General features: G+C 42.3%; 1 protein-coding gene across 1 annotated transcript in view; it reads right to left on the bottom strand.

Annotated features, from left to right (window-relative positions):
- Nucleotides 1-6,968: 6,968 nt before the first annotated feature.
- Nucleotides 6,969-20,822, bottom strand: part of CCDC61 (coiled-coil domain containing 61) — a 32,191-nt gene continuing 18,337 nt past the window's right edge. The window contains exons 7-14 of the mRNA XM_073637941.1: nt 17,006-17,088; nt 16,731-16,924; nt 13,647-13,725; nt 12,760-12,818; nt 11,246-11,321; nt 11,057-11,126; nt 10,864-10,936; nt 6,969-7,857 (exon numbers count right to left, since the gene is read on the bottom strand). Of these exons, the coding sequence (XP_073494042.1) occupies nt 7,763-7,857; nt 10,864-10,936; nt 11,057-11,126; nt 11,246-11,321; nt 12,760-12,818; nt 13,647-13,725; nt 16,731-16,924; nt 17,006-17,088 (729 nt within the window). The 3' untranslated portion in view covers nt 6,969-7,762. The remainder of the gene's footprint in view (nt 7,858-10,863; nt 10,937-11,056; nt 11,127-11,245; nt 11,322-12,759; nt 12,819-13,646; nt 13,726-16,730; nt 16,925-17,005; nt 17,089-20,822) is intronic.

The raw sequence follows: 20,822 nt of genomic DNA, 5'->3' as shown, positions 1-20,822 counted from the left end.
AGAGCCTAGTTCTGAAGATTGGTGGGGGGCCGCCGCTGATCTAAAAGTTATCACCTATTGTGTTAGAAAGAGCCCAGTTCTGAAGATTGGTGGGGGGCCGCCGCTGATCTAAAAGTTATCACCTATTGTGTGGATAAGCGATAACTGGTTCCTACTGGACAACCCCTTTATCACCTGTCCATAGGAGGAGGTCCGACTCCAACCGCTGGGACTCCCACCGATCACCGTGCAAGTGGAGCAGCAGGGCGCATGCTCGACTGCCATTCCATTCATTCCCAATGAGGCTGCAGTATACGGTAGAATATAGCGCTCCAGCAGCCCGATAGGAAATTAATGGAAAGGCAGTCGAGCATTCGCACAGCAGCTCCATTGACACAAGGGTAAAAGTGCCCCGCTTACATTTTGGCAGACCCCCATCCAACTTAAAACATTTTTGTGGGTAGGAGGTAAAGAGGATGTCCTGTTGGTAAAAGTTAAGCAAATGTGCTACCCATTGTCTCAAAGCCAGTAATTCCACTGAGGGATAGCTGATAACAGGGAACAATAGCAGAGCAATTCTAGACACAATGAGATCCGTCCACCGGCAGCCAGGTAGTATGATGCAGGTGCGGTAACAGCGATAGACTCCATGGCAGATACATATCCAGGCAGACAGATGTGCAGATATAGATAGAAATCTCATTCTTTCCATTTCTCTCTCCCTATTCATAAGTTCCTCGCGCTCTAAATATAAACATCCGAAAACTCTCTGCACAGGAATGTAACCAAACATAGAGCAGATCAGCGCGCATCGTTTAACCCTCCCTGCCAGGCAGAAACCAAGGATGGACGGCGCAGGCACAGCTGGCGGGGCATTTAACCCTTGCCTGCGTGCCACCCGGCAGAAGCTTATTGGCTTGTGTCAATGCAAAAACACAACTGATAATACCATTGTAAATGATTAAGCTCTTGCCAGGCACATGCACAGAATCAGTGTCATGTCCACAGAGAACAGGCGGCATGCCAGAGAACACAGGCCTCAACTGAAATAAGCTTAAGAAGACCCTAATGATCATACTTAATCACTATTTATCGGACGATGACTTGTGCTGTCGGAATCAGCAGCACCCGGCGAACCAATGCCGTCCAAATACAGTGCTGCTCATCGTTATGGCCACCCCTTCATTTTTTTCATACACTGTACAATATCTTCAGTAATAAATGGAAATGTCCCAAAGTTATATCCTCAGGATATTTTTTAATTAGTGGTCTAAAGTAATACAACAATAAAACATTGTTTTTCAGCTTCCATGTTGCAATTTCAAAGAAGAAACAGAATAAACAGCATGTGCAGCAATAAAGGCCCCCCTAATTAATACTTGGTTGCACACCCTTTGCCATTGCTGACAGCCTCCAGACGTTCCTTGTAGCCATCTATAAGCTTCTTGCTCTTCTCAGCTGGAATTTTCACCCACTTTTCCTTTGTACAGTCATGGCCAAAAGTTTTGAGAATGACACCAAAATGATATTTTCACATGATCTGCTGGCCTCTGGTTTTTATTAGTGTTTGTCTGATGTTTATATCACATACAGAAATATAATTGCAATCATATTATGAGCACCAATAGGTTATATTGACCGTTAGAATGAGTTAATGCTGCAAGTCAATATTTGCAGTGTTGCCCCTTCTTATTCAAGACCTCTGTAATTCTCCCTGGCATGCTCTCAATCAACTTTTGGACCAATGCTTGCATTTTGCCAGAATTTGTTGGTTTTTGTTTGTCCACCCGTCTCTTGATGATTGACCACAAGTTCTCAATGGGATTAAGATCTGGGGAGTTTCTCTATGTTTTGTTCCATGAGCCATTTAGTGATCACCTTTGCTTTATGGCAAGGTGCTCCATCATGCTGGAAAAGGCATTGTTGGGCGCCAAACTGCTCTTGGACGGTTGGGAGAAGTTGCTCTTGGAGGACATTCTGGTACCATTCTTTATTCATGGCTGTGTTTTTAGGCAAGACTGTGAGTGAGCCAATTCCCTTGGCTGAGAAGCAACCCCACACATGAATGGTTTCAGGATGCTTTACAGTTGGCATGAGACAAGACTGGTGGTAGCGCTCACCTCTTCTTCTCCGAATAAGCTGTTTTCCAGATGTCCCAAACAATCGAAAAGGGGATTCATCAGAGAAAATGACTTTGCCCCAGTCCTCAGCAGTCCACTCCCTGTACCTTTTGCAGAATATCAGTCGGTCCCTGATGTTTTTTCTGGAGAGAAGTGGCTTCTTTGCTGCCCTCCTTGAAACCAGCCCTTGCTCAAAGAGTCTCCGCCTCACAGTGCGTGCAGAAGCACTCACAACAGCCTGCTGCCATTCCTGAGCAAGCTCGGCACTGCTGGTAGTCCGATCCCACAGCTGAAACAGTTTTAAGATACGGTCCTGGCGCTTGCTGGTCTTTCTTGGGCGCCCTGGAGCCTTTTTGACAACAATGGAAGCTCTCTCCTTGAAGTTCTTGATGATGCGATAGATTGTTGACTGAGGTGCAATCTTTGTAGCTGCGATACTCTTCCCTGTTAGGCCATTTTTGTGCAGTGCAATGATGGCTGCACGTGTTTCTTTAGAGATAACCATGGTTAACTGAAGAGAAACAATGATACCAAGAACCAGCCTCCTTTTAAAGTGTCCAGTGATGTCATTCTTACTTAATCATGACTGATTGATCCATTAACACAGGTGTGGGTGTTGATGAGGACAGGGCTGACGATCAATCACTAAAACGATGTTAGCTGCTCCTTTTAAGGCAGGACTGCAATGATGTTGAAATGTGTTTTGGGGGTTAAAGTTCATTTTCTGGGCAAATATTGACTTTGCAAGTACAGTAATTGCTGTTAAGCTGATCACTCTTTGACATTCAGGAGTATATGCAAATTGCCATTACAAAAAATGAAGCAGTAAACTTTGGAAAAATTACTATTTGTCTCATTCTCAATACTTTTGGCCATGACTGTAGTTTGTTAAAGCTCTTGAAAGTTTGCAGGGTTCTTTTTCCCAATGGCAGATTTCAGCTCACCCAAAAGATTTTCAATGGGATCCAGGTCAGGACTCATTGCTGGCCATTTTAAAATAGTCCATTTTTTCTTTTCAACCATTCCTGTGTACTTTTGGATGTGTGCTTTGGGTCATTGTCTTGCTAGAGGACCCATGATCTTCGACTCAAATCAAGTTTTCTTACACTGGAAAGGACATTTTGCTCTAAAATCTCTTGATAATTCTCTGATTTCATGATTCATGTGATACAGTCAAGGCCTCCAGTACCAGACGCAGCAAAGCAACCCCACAGCATTATGGATCCTCTACCATGCTTAACTGTTGGTAAGGTGTTCTTTTCCTTATAAGCTTCATTGCGCCATCTGTAAACAGACTGTTGCTTTGCATTGTCAAAAAGCTCTATTTTTGCTTCATCTGTCCACAGAACATTTTCCCAGGATTGTAGTTTGTAAAGGTAATCTTTGGCAAACATCAGTCATTCCTTTTTATGTCTTTTCTTCAGCAATGGTTTCTTCCTTGGTCTTCGCCCATAAAGCTCTGCTTGGTTTAGTGTGCAGCATATGGTACTTGTTGAAACGACTGTCCCAGGTTGGCCTTCGGATGTTTGACGAGGTGTTTTTTCTACCATTCGCACCAACCTTCAAAGACATCTCTTGTCAATTTTCCTCTTTCCCCCACATCCAGGGAGGTTCTTGAGGGTTCCATGCTTGGCAAATTTCCTAACAACATTGCACACTGTTGAAACTGGGATACCAAGGTATTTGGAGATGGCTTTATAACTAGTGAGTATGTTTTGTTAACCCTTTCGCCGAGTATTACAGCTGCTCGGTGTTATGTTTGAATCACTCCCGTGTGCATGATTTGCAACTGTTTGACAGCTTTATTACATGTGAGGAATGTGTAAGAAATAGACATTCCTCACATGTATTAAAGCTGTCAAACAGTCGCAAATCATGCACACGGGAGTGATTCAAACATAACACCGAGCAGCTGTAATTACTCGCTGCTCGCCCGAGCATACTCGGCGAAAGGGTTAACAAAATATACTCGCTCATCACTATTTATAACCTTTGGAAGTCTTGGGTTTGCCAATAGCAGTTCTGATGTCCTCAGACAGCTCCTTTGTCTTCACCATTGTGACAAAGGAACAGGGCCTACCATATGGCTTTTTAAAACACTGAAGTCATCATTCATTGGCTAATTCATGTCACATGGGCACCGACAATTTAATCACAGGTGAATCTCTTGAGATTTACCACAGACTAATCAAAATGTGTTTCCATACTAAATTAATGTAAAAGGGTGCCAATACCAGTGACCCAGCAAACTTCAGGCTTTTCGATTTTTCCCTCCCATTGTTTGTTTTAAATTATTGTTTATCATTTGCTCTTTTGTATTTAACCCGAGTGCTCTATATAAAAAAAAAACAAACGGTTTCACTTGATTCATCTTTTTCAGGAGATATTCCACATTATATACTTAATCTTCATGGGTGCTAATAACGAGAGCAGGACAGTATGCCATGAAAAAGGACTTATTTTCACATGGGCATTTGGTCCTAGCAGAGCGGTGATCACATCACATAACTCCTTGGGACGGTTGTTCATTTTCTGTGTATATATATATAATTCATGATTTATTCAAAAAGTTCTGCAGAGCATCCACCTGACTCCTGCAGAAAATCTGCTTGTTCTCTGGTCGGTGGAACCTGTGGAGCAATAACGCTTCCAACTTTGTCAGCTACTATATCAAGGAATTCTGTCACCTGAGCCAGTGCAACAGGTTTTATCTGGCACATAAAAAGTAAACTCAAGGCCAGTGGGCTGCTTGAAAAGTTTGGTAAACTTTTATTCCTGTCCCTTTAAGCAGCTGATCCATGGAAACATAAAATGACAAGGACATTGATTTGTACATATGGCTTGTTAACTATACTGGAGCACCATCAGGTTTTGGCAGGTATTTTACATTTCTACAGGACTTTAGGTATTAGCCCTCCTTAAAGGGGTATTTCTATCTCGAAAATACTATCTCAATATGTAGTAGGTGCAATAATAATATTAGCAAATACCTCCAATTAGAAATGTAGTATAGTTCTTATGATTCGCTATGTCACTTACCCCATGTGCAGGGCATTGCAGTAGCTTGGGTATCCATAGTGACAGTTGTTAGTGGTCGTAACCATGGATACATAAGCTACTGCAATGCCCTGCACAGGGGGTAAGTGATTTAGCGAATCAGAACTAAACTACATTTCTAATTGGAGGTAATTGCTAATATTATTGTTACACCTACTACATATCAGGATAGGATCTTGGAGATGGGAATACCCCTTTAAGTACACCAGCTATACGTGGAGCATTATTACCAATGCTCCATTGGAAAGAAAAAAAAAAAAAATTGGCAAGTACCTCTTTCCAACAGGAAAGAAAACTATTTGTCAAGCACCAGCTATTGGAGGTAGCTAACCAGTAAATCAATGCTCGACGTTGGCCAACTCCTTTTTAGGAGACAGCCAATTTGAAATTTTTCACCACAGATCATTACTAATAAGCCTCCATATCTAGCTGGTCTTCTAAAGGTGTGTTCACATAGGGCTTCTTTTCAGGGTTTTCCTCCTTCATAAAAAACACCGACGTTTGCAGGAATAATGCTGTTTTTAAGGGCATTTCATTTGAGTGGAGGAAAAAATGCTGATAAAAAAAAAAAGAGTGCAGCACTTGGCAGCCTTATAGAGAATAAATGGAGCACAGGCCCAGATTCCAATGGGGAAAAAGACCCGTTCTGCCAATCGGTGATGGTTCCAGTGGTCGGCCCCCCTCACAGCAATCCTGTGGATTAGTGGTTAGTTAAAACAAGTTGACAACCCCTTTAAGAATAGTCTTTGCACCCACTAAGCTGAATCTAGGGATCTCATTCACCCTGATAAATTCTGCTCTTTAGTTATAAGGAGTAAGTACCCACACCAGCTGTCTGACTTCACCAACATCCCTAGTTATGTCACAAGGTTCCTTATAGTGAAACATTGAGTTGACATGTAATTACTTCCAATAGGTGGCACTAGTGAGCACAATTTACAGGTTTATATTGGGGATCTAAGGGGCAGAGTTTCATTTTTTTGCAGAGTGACAAGCCAAGCCTGGCATGTCAGAATGAGGAAACTTATAAGCAATGCATGCTCCTCTGGGAAATTAAATATGCAAATTGTCTCTTCAGAGAGGAAGAGAACTAGAATTCTAGCACCACCTATTGGAAGCAGTGTTCCAAAAAGTCAGTGTCAACCCTTTAAAGAGCCTTGCCACATGACTTAGGATAAAAGCCAAACCAGAATCTCAGTTTGCAGACACGATGTTTCAGGGTGGTGCCCCTCTTCAGTGCAAAGTGTGAGATCTGATTTGGCTGGGTGAGAGGCCAAGACTGGGATCCAAGGGGTAACATTTCTCCTTGTGGATAGTGACAGGCCAGGCCTGGCATATCAGAGTGAGGAGACTTACAAGCCATGTATGCGCCTCTGGGAAATGAAATATGCAAATTGTCTCTTCAGAGAGGAAGAGGACTAGAACTCTATGATTAAATAATATGAGCAAACACTGCAACCAAATTATGCACCATTTTTGTGTATATACAATAGGTGAAAAATACATGCAGGGTTTCTTTGTAATATATAACTACGGGGGACACCCAATTCTGCAGATGTACAAAATGGTACAATATTTCCAATGGACAAGAAGGCAGGCCTAAGAGGAAATGTCTGCTATGTTACTGCTTTGGTTCCCAAAGTTTGTTTCTGTGCTTTGTTCAACATGTAAGTGACATTATCTTTTGTAGGGTAAAAAAAAAAAAATAATTAATAATAAAAATAAAAAAAATAAAGACAATGCAAATTTCTGATTATATACAAATATTTTAAAACCAAAACGTTTTTCAACATTCGCAACATTAAAATTCACATCAAATAAATAAAATCTCTATTATAAAAAAAAAATAAAAATAATAATAATAAATCTTCCCATCCACCCACCAAAAAATAAAGAAAAAAAATGAAATAAATACAAAAAGTTTCAACAAAGCATAAGAGAGGCTATTGGGGGCCACGTATCAGCCCTGGACTGAGGCTGTGCATTGGGGAATGTGTATAGTGTATGGTTACACAAAAAAAAACAGCAAAAAAAAAAAAAAGAAAGAAAATTACAACATGTAAAGTCCTGGAATAACCTTCATTATTGCAATAATTATAATAATTATTTGGAAGAAAGCAGATGTGTATTCAAAGATCCTGGCCTGGATTCCAAGTCAGTAGGTTAGCCTCTGTTCACATTTGTCCTTGGTCTCCGTTCTGGTTTGCATGGTTCTTCTATTGTGGATGGCATAGCATTGTGAAGCTATTCTTGCCGTCACAACTTTTAGAACTTCTGTTGTGACTTATTAGCATCCATTAGTGAATGAATCCTGCACAGCCTTCTGATTGAAAGCCTTCTTGCATCATGGTTCACTTACTTTCTCCCACTCGTAATCACTCACATAATGCAGTTTAGCATTGGTAGGATTATGAGGGGAGATAAAAAAAAAAAAACACAAAAAAAACAAAAAACTGATATATAGTATAGCAAAGTAAAACACCACATTTAATCTGTACTCCATTCCTGACGTCCAATGGTGCAGCCTGGCCCTATTTCACGGTGGTGTCCTAAAACCTGGAACGCAGCAGATTGTCAAAATTGATCGCCAATTTAGGGATGCCGCCTTAGGTGCGTGTGTCCAGGTTTCTCATGTAATCTTGCAATGCTAGCAGTCGAGCATCGATATCAGACAGGTCAGATAGCGGGTCAAGGCGATTCTCTGGATTTGGGGGAAAACATGAAATGTGTGGTCAGTTAGTAAAAGGTGTAGATCTACAGTAGGCGACTTTTAAAAAGGGGTTGTCTGGTACTTTTATATTGATGTACTATCCTAAGATAAGTCATCAATATCAGATTGGTGGGGGTACAACATAAGTTACCCTAACCCCCCCACTCCCACTTAATTGTCTTCGTTGGCAGCTGGATGTGATGAGTTGCGGAGCTACGCAGGGCTGTGCTGTGATCAATTGCAGAGCTGCAAAGCATAGCTCTGTGCACTGTATATTGGCCACAGCGGGGTACTACAGAGCCATCGCTATTCATTCCACCAGGGGCGGATGTGCAGTACCCGGCCGCAGTCTCTATACAGTAGATGTGATCAGCTGTGCAGCTGCACAGCACAGGTCCATCTCGCCTCCACTGGCACCAAGATTATAAGGCAACATTCCCCCACCAACATAATACTGACCAACATCAATATGAAAGTACCGAACAATCCCTTTAAATTCTCATTACACAGAACCAACAGGTGTTGGGTTATTAGAAGAATATATGGGATCTAAGGGGTAAGGTTTCTCCTTGTGAAGAGTGACAAGCCAGGCCTGTGAGTGAGGAGACTTCTAGGCCATGCATGCTCCTCTAGGAAATTAAATATGCAAACTGTCTTTTCAGAAAGGAAGAGGACTAGAACTCTATAGCGCCCTCTTTTGGAAGTAGCAATCCACAAGTTAATATCGACCCTTTAACACGCCTTGCAATATGACTTAGGATAAAAGCCAAGTCAAAATCTCAATTCGCACAGAAGAGGGGCAATACCCCGAAACACCGTGTCTGCAAATTGAGAATCTGATTTGGCCTTTATCCTAAGTCTAAGATGTCAAATGCAAACACACAGAGGGCCAAAATGAAAAACTGGGACAAAATCTTTGGCCAACCAATAATACACAGAATAATGGGCCCCACATAGGGGTGGTGGTTCTGGTGTCGCGGGCCAAATAAAACTACCCTGTGGGCCAGAGCTTGATATGCATGTCCCAAGTCATATAGCAAGGCTTGTTAAAGGGTCGATATTGACTTGTAGGATCGCTACTTCCATCAGGCAGTGCTAGAGTTTAAGTCCTCTTCCTCTCTGAAGACAATTTGCATAGAACATATACAATAAAATATGCATCTATTAGAAATATATGTATAGATCTAAAAAGAAGAAAAAAAAACAACACATTAAGGCTGTGTGTACACTATGCATTTTTGAAGCGGAATTTCCGCAGCAAAAACGCTTAAAAAAACCCACTCGGTAATATGTGCCCCATGGTCCCCAATGATAATCCGCATATGCTGTGCACGTGCTGCGGAAATTTCCGCTGCGGATTATCATTGCGGAAAAATACGCAGCATGTCCATTAATTTTGTGGACACGCAGTGTAATTGCCGTCATTGACTTGCATTGAAACGCATAATATCCGCATGACTACATGTGCACATGCTGATATTAAGCGATTCAATGTGCGGATGGTACCCGGGTCTGGAGAAGAGGAGACTCTCCTCCAGACCCGGGTACCATGGTACCTGTTAAAAAAAAGAATTTAAAATAAAAAATAAACATTATACTCACCTTCTGATGTCCCCCAGTCTTTTCTCCGCCTCGCGGTGGTGTGAAAGGACCTGCCATGACGTCATTTAGTCACGCGACTGCGGACGTCGGCGGTCACATGACTAAATGACATCATGAAAGGTCCTTTCACACCACCACGAGCCGTACAAGAGACCGGAAGCAGCGGAGAAAAGACTGGGGCCATCGGAAGGTGAGTATAATATTTTTTTTTTTACCATTTTTATTCTTTTTTTCAACTATTACTTGGTCACACTATATAAATCCATGCCGGCTGCATGGATTTATATAGTGTGAACAAGTTGTCAAGCACTTTCCAAGTGATGCTAAAATCACCTGGAAAAGCGCTTGATAACCTGCATGCAGAAATGCATGTAAAGACGCTTGACAAACGCTTCTACCTGGCGGGAAAAACGCATGCAAGATCCGCATGCGTTTTTTCCTGCCAGGGAGAAGCGGAAAAAAAATACGCAGCATTTCTGTATCGTGGGCACATAGACTAACAGTATTTTTACATGAAAAAAGTCCTGGAGTTTTGCGCAGCATTGACCCAATATTTACCGGTGTTGATGAATAGCTGATCTGTTTTCAGGCTTCTTTCTGCATAATAGACGCTCTCATTGGAGACAGTTACGGCCATTATAGACTTGGATTTTGCTTGCACAATCTGGGCCCGAGACCAGTAGCGTAAATCCCATCATGTGACTGCGAGCTGTACAATCGTTCACTATATCAGAGCCCTCGGCATTGCAGACCCATTGAGCAGCACATAAATTCACTTCTGTGGATGTGTCACTCACGTAAAATAAATCGTCCCCAGGCCCTGATGTATGGATAACAAATATTTGTACGGCCACCGGTAATACTACATAAAAGGGGTTGTCCCCTTTCAGAAAACTTTGGGCTATAAATTGTGGTAGTAATAACAAAACAAAAATTGACTCCATTGCTGTACCACTGTCTGTCTGCAGTGCTGATGTTACTTTGAAAGCGCTGCAGTCAATCAGTGAGCTTCATGCTGTCTACACAGAGCCGCTGAACTCAGTGACTCAATGCTGCAGTCAAATAACAGAAGCCGGTGCAGCAGTGGAGATGCGCTGGACCAGGGGAGGGTGAGTCGTGCTCAATTTGTTTTGTTATAACTACTGCAACTTATTATATTTCGAAAAGTTTTTCAAACCCTGAAGCGGCTAAAAGTGACAACACAGAATAAGTGCACAGTTGTTGTGACATTGCTGTGGGTTATGTCCATTTTATGAGGCACAATTTTCAGAACTTTTTCAAGTGGATTCCTCATGAGATCCTCTGCACACTTGTAGAGAAGGCTATAATGGATGATTCAAGGAATATCTTTGTAATATAAAAAAGGGGAGGCGTATATTGTATTTTAGCTCATACCTTTCTCAATTTTACGGTTGTAAGTTGGAGTGCTGGAAAGTCTCTTCTTTGCTGGGAACCGATCCTTCTTGCCCTTCAGAAAGAAACAAAAAAAATGTACAAAGAAATGACTAAAGTTAAAAACGTACTTTTGGCTGTGAGCAAGCACAGAAGAAGCGGCTTAGCTACAAGCAGAGGTAGCGTGCAGACTTACGCCATTTCGGCTGTTCCAGGAGGAATGAGTGAAGGGTTTCCGGCCGCGGGCTGCAGGTTGTGCGTCACCCCTGTAATATGGGCAGTGCAGGTAATGAATGACAAGGACATACACACAGAAACGGCACGACACAGGATTCTGAGACTTCTTTGATCAGCTTGTGTATATAGTGGTGTCGGGCCCCGTTACCTGCAGCGAGGAGCTCCAGCGTAGTCCATGTCATCCCCGGAGCTCTGATACGATCCATGACTCCGAATGCTTTCAACTGTTGGAGAATGGCAAATATTATCACATAGTAACCTATACAAAGTGCTCAATAGTCATTTCAGTCTGATAAGTTCATTTATTGATTTCCAGACTCTTGTCCATGGTCGAAGTATATTAAAAAGTCATAATGCTACAAAAAAACAACTTGTCACTAGGCCCAAATTTAACACACACTGAGCTCTAGAGCATGTAATGTGCATGAAACGCGTCTAGTGTGCTGCGACTTTCTTCCCCCATGCCTCCCTCAGCGGTTGTACCCTCGTTTTTGCTTTTTAAATGGACTAAATAAAAGTACAAAGATTTTATACCATGGAAGCTGGATTTTCCTTTTTTCCCCAATTTAAGACCTTTATTTCCTGTTGGGCACATGGATCTTTCGTTTAGAAGTCAGAGCTTCTAAAGCTGCCAATCTGCTCACATGCTAATCTCTGCAATTGTCATTGTGAAGGGAGAGGGAGGAGGCGAGCTGTGACATCACCTAATGTAAATGGCTGATCCTGTGTTATCTACTGTATATAGAGGCGTTATCAGTTATTGGACATGACGAGGAGGTGAGCTGTGACATTGCCTATTGTGAATGGTGAATCCTGAGTTATCATAAACCGATCTGATGAGCTAAGTGATTGGCTGCAGCACTGTCGACTTGACGTTACTGAGGCAGTCAGTAAACAATGCCCCATTGGAGGGTGATTAGCGGCTTTATTATTTATTTTTTTTTTTTTAAAACACAGACACACTGAGTGTACAGAATGCATAAAAGGGTTGTCCGGGTTTTTCAGGAAAGTCTGCAGTCATATGCGACTGCAGACATGTGAATCCTCACATCATGCCCAATGCGCACCGTTAGAAGCCTCTTCAGTTCCAACTGTGAGACCAAGCGGTCAAGTGACTGCAAGTTTGCGATATGCATACCCCTGGCCACATTCTGACTAGACGTGAGCGGCCTCGCTAAATGCAAGTAAAATGAGAGAGTCCATGCACGTCTAGTTGGAATGTGACCGCGAGTAAGCATATTAAAAACTTGCAGTCACATGACTGCTTGGTCTCGCCAGCGGCACTGGAGAATCCCGACAGCGCGCACTGTGAGGATTCATAAGTCTGCAGTCACATGGTGTGACTGCAGACTTGTGACAAACCTGGACAACTCCTTTAAAAGGTTCAGTGCTTTCCATTGGTGACATGTCAGATGTCTCGGTGGTAATCCAGTTCTGTCTGGACGAGTTGCAGCTTATCCTCAGACATGGACTCCACTGCCTGTGATGTGTACATTTGGGATGTGTTTTTCACGTATCGGAATAGGGGGAAAAAAAAAAAAAAAAAAGTATGTATTTTTAGCAGCTAGAAACAGTGGCGGATCTGAAGTCTAAAGTAAAGTATTCACCCGTATATCTGGGGATGAGTCTGCAAGCAAACACATGTAGATATTGATGGGGTACCTGAGGAGCTGCGTCTCTGGCCTCTCATACTGGAGGGGGAACTGGAAAGTCGCCGACATCTATATAAATAAATAATAATGTATACATAGTTATCTGTATCCTTCTCATATATCCATCTACACACATGATGGCAGCAACAGGGGCCTTCAATGAGGAGGTGGCGGGATCCAGTGCACGAGCAATACAGGCAATCAATACACTGAAATGCTGCTGTCAACATAGCCGACGTCTTCTTGGTATGGAGCGGACTCGCCTCCTGAACGTGCTCCATGATCACTGCACGCGACAAGTGACAAATATATACGTCATACGTAGATAAAGCGGTATTCCCATCTCAAAGATCCTTTCCCAATATGTAGTAGATGTAATAATATTAGCAAATACCTCCATTTAGAAATGTAGTATATAGTTCTTCCAATTAGCTGTGTCGCTTACCCCATGTACAGGGCATTGGAGTAGCTTATGTATCCAAGGTTAGAACCACTAACAACTAACTCACTAGATGAGTGGTTGTAACCATGGATACCCAAGCTACTCCAATGCCCTGCACATGGGGTAAGTGACACAACGAAACAGAAGAACTATACTACATTTCTAATTGGAGGTATTTGCTAATATTATTACACCTACTACGTATTGGGATAGGAATACCCCTTTAAGCTGTTACCATATACTCTCACAGCTTTACCAAGTACTGACAGGGCATCTGATATAGGATTTCCAGTCACTATGGCCTTGTAAAATCAAAGGGAGTCTTCCCCTGAACTTGATTTAAACTGCTTATACAGTCATATAGGGGGGACTCTAATATATGGCCAGCTGTGCGTCTCAGGTGGAGAACCCACTATAGGTTAAAAAAAAATACAGGGCAGCGAGTATTCACTTACTTTTTTAGGTCTGTTTCTTTTTGTTTTCGCTCTTTGTCTCGGACATAGGCCGTTGGATCAAATCGAGGGGGTCGGATGGCTAAGAGAAAACATTTTATACATAAGTGAAGATTAGTAAAAATTGCTTTGTGCATTATAAGGCTGGGTTTTTAGGCTCATCAGAGATATTTGCGGGAGTAATGTGTATGGTGAAAGGTTGCATTTGGCAAACATTTTTTCTTTACTGTATAGAATATGTAATCGAGCAGGTTTGATTATACTATGGGGCACAATAAAATGACATATGGCGGACCACCACAGGTCTGTACACCGTGTAGTGAATGGGAGCTGAGCCGCAGTACCTGAAAATGGCCACTACACAGAGTATGGCGCTGTGCTGTTCTCAGGGTGACCTGGGCAAAAGGGACAATTCACAAAAATGTCTTTGATTTTTAGAAGAAAAAAAGTTGAAGCTTTTGCATCTCTGCTGCTCCAAAGAGAACATTTAAAAAGAAAAAAACTTTTCTAGCCGGTAATTAAATTTATAACTACAATATTATCAAGACGTCCCCTTTTGATAAACAGTCACTCCCATCTTCATAGATGGATATTGTCGGATAGTGACTGTAAATACAAGCACCTTTACAATTCACTGCTTATTAAAATTTGCAGCTCTTAATGAGATATTAACCCCTTTATGAAAGGTGCTTTGCACGTTAATGACTGGGCCAATTTTTACAATTCTGACCACTGTCACTTTAAGAGGTAATAACTCTGGAACGCTTCAACAGATCCCGCTGATTCGGAGATTGGTTTTTTTCATGACATATTGTACTTCAATATGATTTACATTACTTTGTGGAAATTTGGCGAAAATATAGAAAATATTGCAATTTTCAAACTTTGAATTTTCATGCCCTTAAATCAAGAGAGTCATGTTACACAAAATAGTTAACATTTCCCACATGTCTACTTTACATCAGCACAACTGTGGAACCAAATTTTTGGGGGTGTTAGGAAGTTATAAGGGTTAAAAGTTGACCAGCGATTTCTCATTTTTCCAACTAAATCTTTTTTTTTTTTTTTAAAGGGACCACATTACATTTGAAGTGACTTTGAGGGGCCTTAATGACAGAAAATACCCAAAAGTGACACCATTCTAAAAACTGCACCCCTCAATGTGCTTAAAACCACATTCAAGAAGTTTATTAACCCTTCAGGTGCTTCACAGAAACGTATGGAATGTGGAAGAAAAAAAAATGAACATTTAATTTTTTTTTCACAAAAAAATGTTACTTTAGACCCAATTTTTTTTATTTTCGCAGGGGTAACAAGAAAAAAAATGGACCACCAAACTTTGTTGTGCAATTTTTCCTGATCACAACGATACCCCATATGGGGGGGAAAACCACTGTTTGGGCGCAAGGCAGGGTTCAGAAGGGAAGGAACACTGTGACTTTTTGAACGCAAAATTGTCTGGAATAGAGAGAGGACGCCATGTCACGTTTGGACAGCCGCAAAACATATGGGGCGGAGACTCGAGCATGTCACTCAAGCACTCACGATACTCTGTCCATACCCGAGCACCCGATGAAAACTCAAGTAGCGAGCACTTGCGCTCAACTCTAGTCGCCATATCGTCAACATTTTTTTTTTTCTTTACTTTTGAAAAAAAAAAAAAAAAAAACAACTCCAGCACTAACCCCAACACAAAGGGGTTAACTAGTGCGACAGTTTTATAGGTCAGGTCGTTCCGGATGCGGCGATAGCAAATATGTGTACTTTTATTGTTTTTTTTTTTTCTCATAATATTTGTGGGTACAGTATATTTTTACTCTTTTTTTTAAAAAAAAAATTCACTTTTACACTTTGTCCCACTATGGGACTTTCATTTTTTGCAGTCTGATCGCTTGCATAGCATAGAGATGCAGCAGCAGCATCATCCCCGTGCTATGCAGGCTGTCAGCTCTGCACTGCAGTTAGATAGATTGTGCACTGCGCACGATCTAACTTTCTGATGCCTGGTGACCAGGATGTAGTCATGACACACAGCGTGGGGTCTCCGATTCAAGGTAAGAGGAGTGCCCTTACCTCTGCCACCCGGCCTTAATGTGCCGGGAGCGGTGCGGGTCCGCTCCTGGCACATTAAGGCCGGGTGTCAGCTGTGAGAATCAGCTGACACCGGGCAGCGATCGCCTTGCACAGCTTCTGTACGGGCGCGATCACATTGTGCGCAATAGTACGTACCTGGTTCATAAGGCCCAGGGCACAGGGACGTACTATTACTGACAATGTCAGAAAGGGGTTAACACTTTTGTTCACAGCTCGTTGCCTGAGAGACCAACCACCTCTGCTGTCTAGCTTGTAAGCACTGTGCAAAAGCTGGCCGAGATTAGGAGGTAACAGCACACTCCAGAGATCCTGGTCAGCTGCAAAAGAGTGCTTAGAAACTCAATAGAAGAGCGCTTGTAAGCACTGCGCCTGTTCTGCTGTCTAGCAGCAATGGTCGATCTCCAAGGTAACAAACTGTAAGCAAAATAAAAGTATTAATATCAATTAGCTGCTACTAACTTAGTCGATGGGAGGATTCAGTCTATCTCTAGACAATACCCACTTATGAAGAATGGGAATAACGCTTTAAGTTGATCTATACTCCATCACAGTGTAACAAGTTCTGTTTAATTATTTTTTTTGCATCAAAAAAAGTTTTAATATTTTGTCTGTAACTGTAGCAGTCAAAGGATCCAGTGTCCATCCACAAGGCGCCCATTGTTTTTGCTCCCTTACGTACAAAGTCTCTTGTTTTTCGGTCAGCAGATGCAGGATATGACATTGCAGTTGAAAAAAAATGAAAAAATAAATAAAATTAAAAAAAAATGTAAGCACAAGTGGGCCTGAAAGCAAAGCAGCCATTATCGCCCCTTTACTTGACCAATCATCAATTCAATTCATGGAGATGCGGCTGCTGCTGCTCCTATGGACATTGACAAAAGGGTGAATGAAGTATTTTGCACTTTGCTGCAATGATTTTTATTCTCCTGAAGGCAATGGAGAAGACCGAGCGTGGGCACAAAAGGTGATAATGGGTCAAAAGATGCCACTTACCCACAGGGGAGGGGGGAAGTCTTGGCTGCCTAGTGAGACTCCTTCCCTCTCGGGAACTATATCCACTCCTGTCCCGTGACGTGGACCGGTCTCTTCTTGCAGCAGATTCTCCCCTGGATGAGCTTCGATGAACAGGCCCCCGACCAGCAGAGCTGGAGCGACTCTGTGGGGACGGGGCTGTAGGCGTCATACGCCTGCAAAAAGGGTATGAATGATGAAGAACTATTAAAAAGACACTGTATAAATAACGAACGGCACACCCTCACCCAACTCACCCTCTTTTATACATAGCCAGCTCTGTGCTTAGACTTTTTACTTTCAGGCGTAGGGTCCGTTCCATGGCTCGCAACTCCTCCAGCTGAATTAAAACAAATCAGATTGAAGTGGGAAACAGATCCTTAAAAGGGAATCTGTCAGTAGGATCAACCCTCCTCAGCTGTCTATATGGACAAGTAGATCATAGGAAGCTGAATAAAATGACACCTTGATATCTGCGATCCGATGTCTTATTGCAAAGAAATCCACATTTTTCTTAATATGTAAATGAGCTGCTAAGATCATAGATGTCCCTGAGAATATGCCTTCAGAGATTATTGTAAATGGAAAGAAGTGTTACCAACGTGAGACATGTAATAACCGACAGTCTGCTCTCCTGATCTACACGTCTCATACTGGTAACTCTCCTTTCGTATATAATAAGCTCTGGAGGCGGAGCCTTAGGGAAATCTATGTCCGGCCCATAGATCTTAACAGCTCATTTACATATTAAGAAAAACATGGATTTCTCTGGAATACGACATCTGATCGCAGATATCAAGTTATCATTGTATTCAGCTTCCTATGACCTACATACCCATTTAGACTGCTTAAAAGGGGGTTGATCCTTCTGATTGATGCCCTTTATAATAAATATTATTATAATTAAAAAAAAAGCGTTAAACAGTTTACATAGAAAGCTGTATAATTAGATTAAATTTCATAATGTGTTGTTCCTAAGCACCCAATGTCTGATTTGTGAAATATATATATATATATATACACACACACACATACACATATATACACACACACACACACACACATACATATATACACACATGCATGCATACATACATACATACACACACACAGTACAGACCAAAAGTTTGGACACACCTCATTTAAAGAAATTTCTGCATTTTCATGACTATGAAAATTGTACATTCCCACTGAAGGCATCAAAACTATGAATTAACACATGTGGAATTATATACTTAACAAAAAAGTGTGAAACAACTGAAAATATGTCTTATATTCTAGGTTCTTCAAAGTAGCCACCTTTTGCTTTGATGACTGCTTTGCACACTCTTGGCATTCTCTTGATGAGCTTCAAGAGGTAGTCACCGGAAATGGTCTTCCAATAATCTTGAAGGAGTTCCCAGAGATGCTTAGCACTTGTTGGCCCTTTTGCCTTCACTCTGCGGTCCAGCTTACCCCAAACCATCTCGATTGGGTTCATGTCTGGTGACTGTGGAGGCCAGGTCATCTGGCGTAGCACCCCATCACTCTCCTCCTTGGTCAAATAGCCCTTACACAGCCTGGAGGTGTGTTTGGGGTCATTGTCATGTTGAAAAATAAATGATGGTCCAACTAAACGCAAACCGGATGGAATAGCATGCCGCTGCAAGATGCTGTGGTAGCCATGCTGGTACAGTATGCCTTCAATTTTGAATAAATCCCCAACAGTGTCACCAGCAAAGCCCCCCCACACCATCACACCTCCTCCTCCATGCTTCACGGTGGGAACCAGGCATGTAGAGTCCATCCGTTCACCTTTTCTGCGTCGCACAAACACACGGTAGTTGGAACCAAAGATCTCAAATCTGGACTCATCAGACCAAAGAACAGATTTCCACTGGTCTAATGTCCATTCCTTGTGTTCTTTAGCCCAAACAAGTCTCTTCTGCTTGTTGCCTGTCCTTAGCAGTGGTTTCCTAGCAGCTATTTTACCATGAAGGCCTGCTGCACAAAGTCTCCTCTTAACAGTTGTTGTAGAGATGTGTCTGCTGCTAGAACTCTGTGTGGCATTGACCTGGTCTCTAATCTGAGCTGCTGTTAACCTGCGATTTCTGAGGCTGGTGACTCGGATAAACTTATCCTCAGAAGCAGAGGTGACTCTTGGTCTTCCTTTCCTGGGGCGGTCCTCATGTGAGCCAGTTTCTTTGTAGCGCTTGATGGTTTTTACAACTGCACTTGGGGACACTTTCAAAGTTTGCCCAATTCTTCGCACTGACTGACGTTCATTTCTTAAAGTAATGATGGCCACTCGTTTTTCTTTAATTCAAATTTATATTATAGCAAGAAAGAAGCAGCTAACAGTCTATTCAGTAGTACTATTAGCTGTGTATCCACCTGACTTCTGCACAACACAACTGATGGTCCCAATCCCATTTATAAGGCAAGAAATCCCACTTACTAAACCTGACAGGGCACACCTGTGAAGTGAAAACCATTTCCGGTGACTACCTCTTGAAGCTCATCAAGAGAATGGCAAGAGTGTGCAAAGCAGTCATCAAAGCAAAAGGCGGCTACTTTGAAGAACCTAGAATATAAGACATATTTTCAGTTGTTTCACACTTTTTTGTTAAGTATATAATTCCACATGTGTTAATTCATAGTTTTGATGCCTTCAGTGTGAATGTACAATTTTCATAGTCATGAAAATACAGAAACACACGAGAAATGTTGACTTACGACTTTTGTGGATTTGCAGCCCCCAATTTTCATTGTCAATTGTCAGAGCCGGCTGCAGCCGGGGGTCACGTGATGCCTAGTGAGCGGTCAGTGATAGCGCTGCTCACAGGCAAGAATGACAGTGGAAGGCATTTACAAAAACACTTCTTTCCAATGTTTTACTCAGTGGGGGCGTTATTTTTTTTGTAGTGAACCACCTCTTTAAGCTTTGCTGCAATTATTAAAATACAGGCGCTGTGCATTGTAGCCCGTACTGTGATGCGCATAACCATCTGCAACCTCCTCCGCCGTGTGTGGTTATAGTATCAGAATAGTCTCAATTAAAGCAAAGCTAATCAGCAGGATTGTCCTTTATAAACTGTTGCCACTAGATGCATCACAATGCTAGTCTCTACAGTCCCTTTATATGCCCACATTAGCATCGCATACCTTTGAAATATGGCTGGGAAAAAGATCCTGTACCATACGCAAATCTCTGCCAATGGGGACCACATTCAGCACTACCTCTGCGCCCACAGTCCCGGCCCCTCAGCATTTGCCTTAGATAGTCTCTCCATAGGGCAGCAATTGTGAGAAGACTGGTACTGAGCATGGCCGGTGGACATGCATTGGGCCGCTCGGCAGAGATTTGCATGGGGTGCGGCGTCTTTTTCCAAACAATTTCTCTAAGGTATGCTGCGCTTCTGTGGGAATATAAAGGGGCTGTACGGACATGCATCTGGATATGGGAGATGTCTGGCGACACTGACAACACATACCTTCTAGGACTCGTGGATGATGCCTGCCAATCATGCAAAGTGTCCTGGCAAGAAAGTGCAGATGTGATGTAATTATAGTAATATATGTATGTATTAAAGGGAACCTGTCATTAGATTCATGCTGCCCGAACCACAAGCAGCACTTAGGCGACTGCAGGTAGGCATGTTTTACTCTGGCTCTGAATCTAATGACAAAGTTCCCTTTAAGTAACTGCTCTACAATAACAGAAAAAAACCTCAATGCTGCTGATATTGTTGTAAAAGTGGTGGCGTTAAGTCGCACATTTAAAGAGGGATATCCAGGACTTTATAAAAAAAACAAAAAAAAAATGTACATAAGCATTAACAGGTAGGTAATTGCAGCTTACCTGCCTGTTGTGCACGGCGCCGATCTTCCCGCTCCTGCCGGGATTCTGAAGCCGCTATGGACGTCATGTCTACAGAGCGAAGGCTTCTTTTCCGCTCCGCTCTGTCGACGGGGCGGGACTTCTGACGTCATTCTGATTGACAGCCGGATCCCCACTGCCTAACTGGGGGAGCTGACTGTCAATCAGAATGACGCCAAAAGCCCCGCCTTGTCATGTCAGCAGAGGCAGCGGAA

Source organism: Phyllobates terribilis, unplaced genomic scaffold (assembly GCF_046119375.1).
Source record: "Phyllobates terribilis strain yellow unplaced genomic scaffold, ASM4611937v1 Scaffold_7__3_contigs__length_470593459, whole genome shotgun sequence".
NCBI lineage: Eukaryota > Metazoa > Chordata > Amphibia > Anura > Dendrobatidae > Phyllobates > Phyllobates terribilis.
The sequence above is the reverse complement of the archived record's forward strand: the minus strand, read 5'-3'. Positions and strand labels throughout refer to the sequence as shown.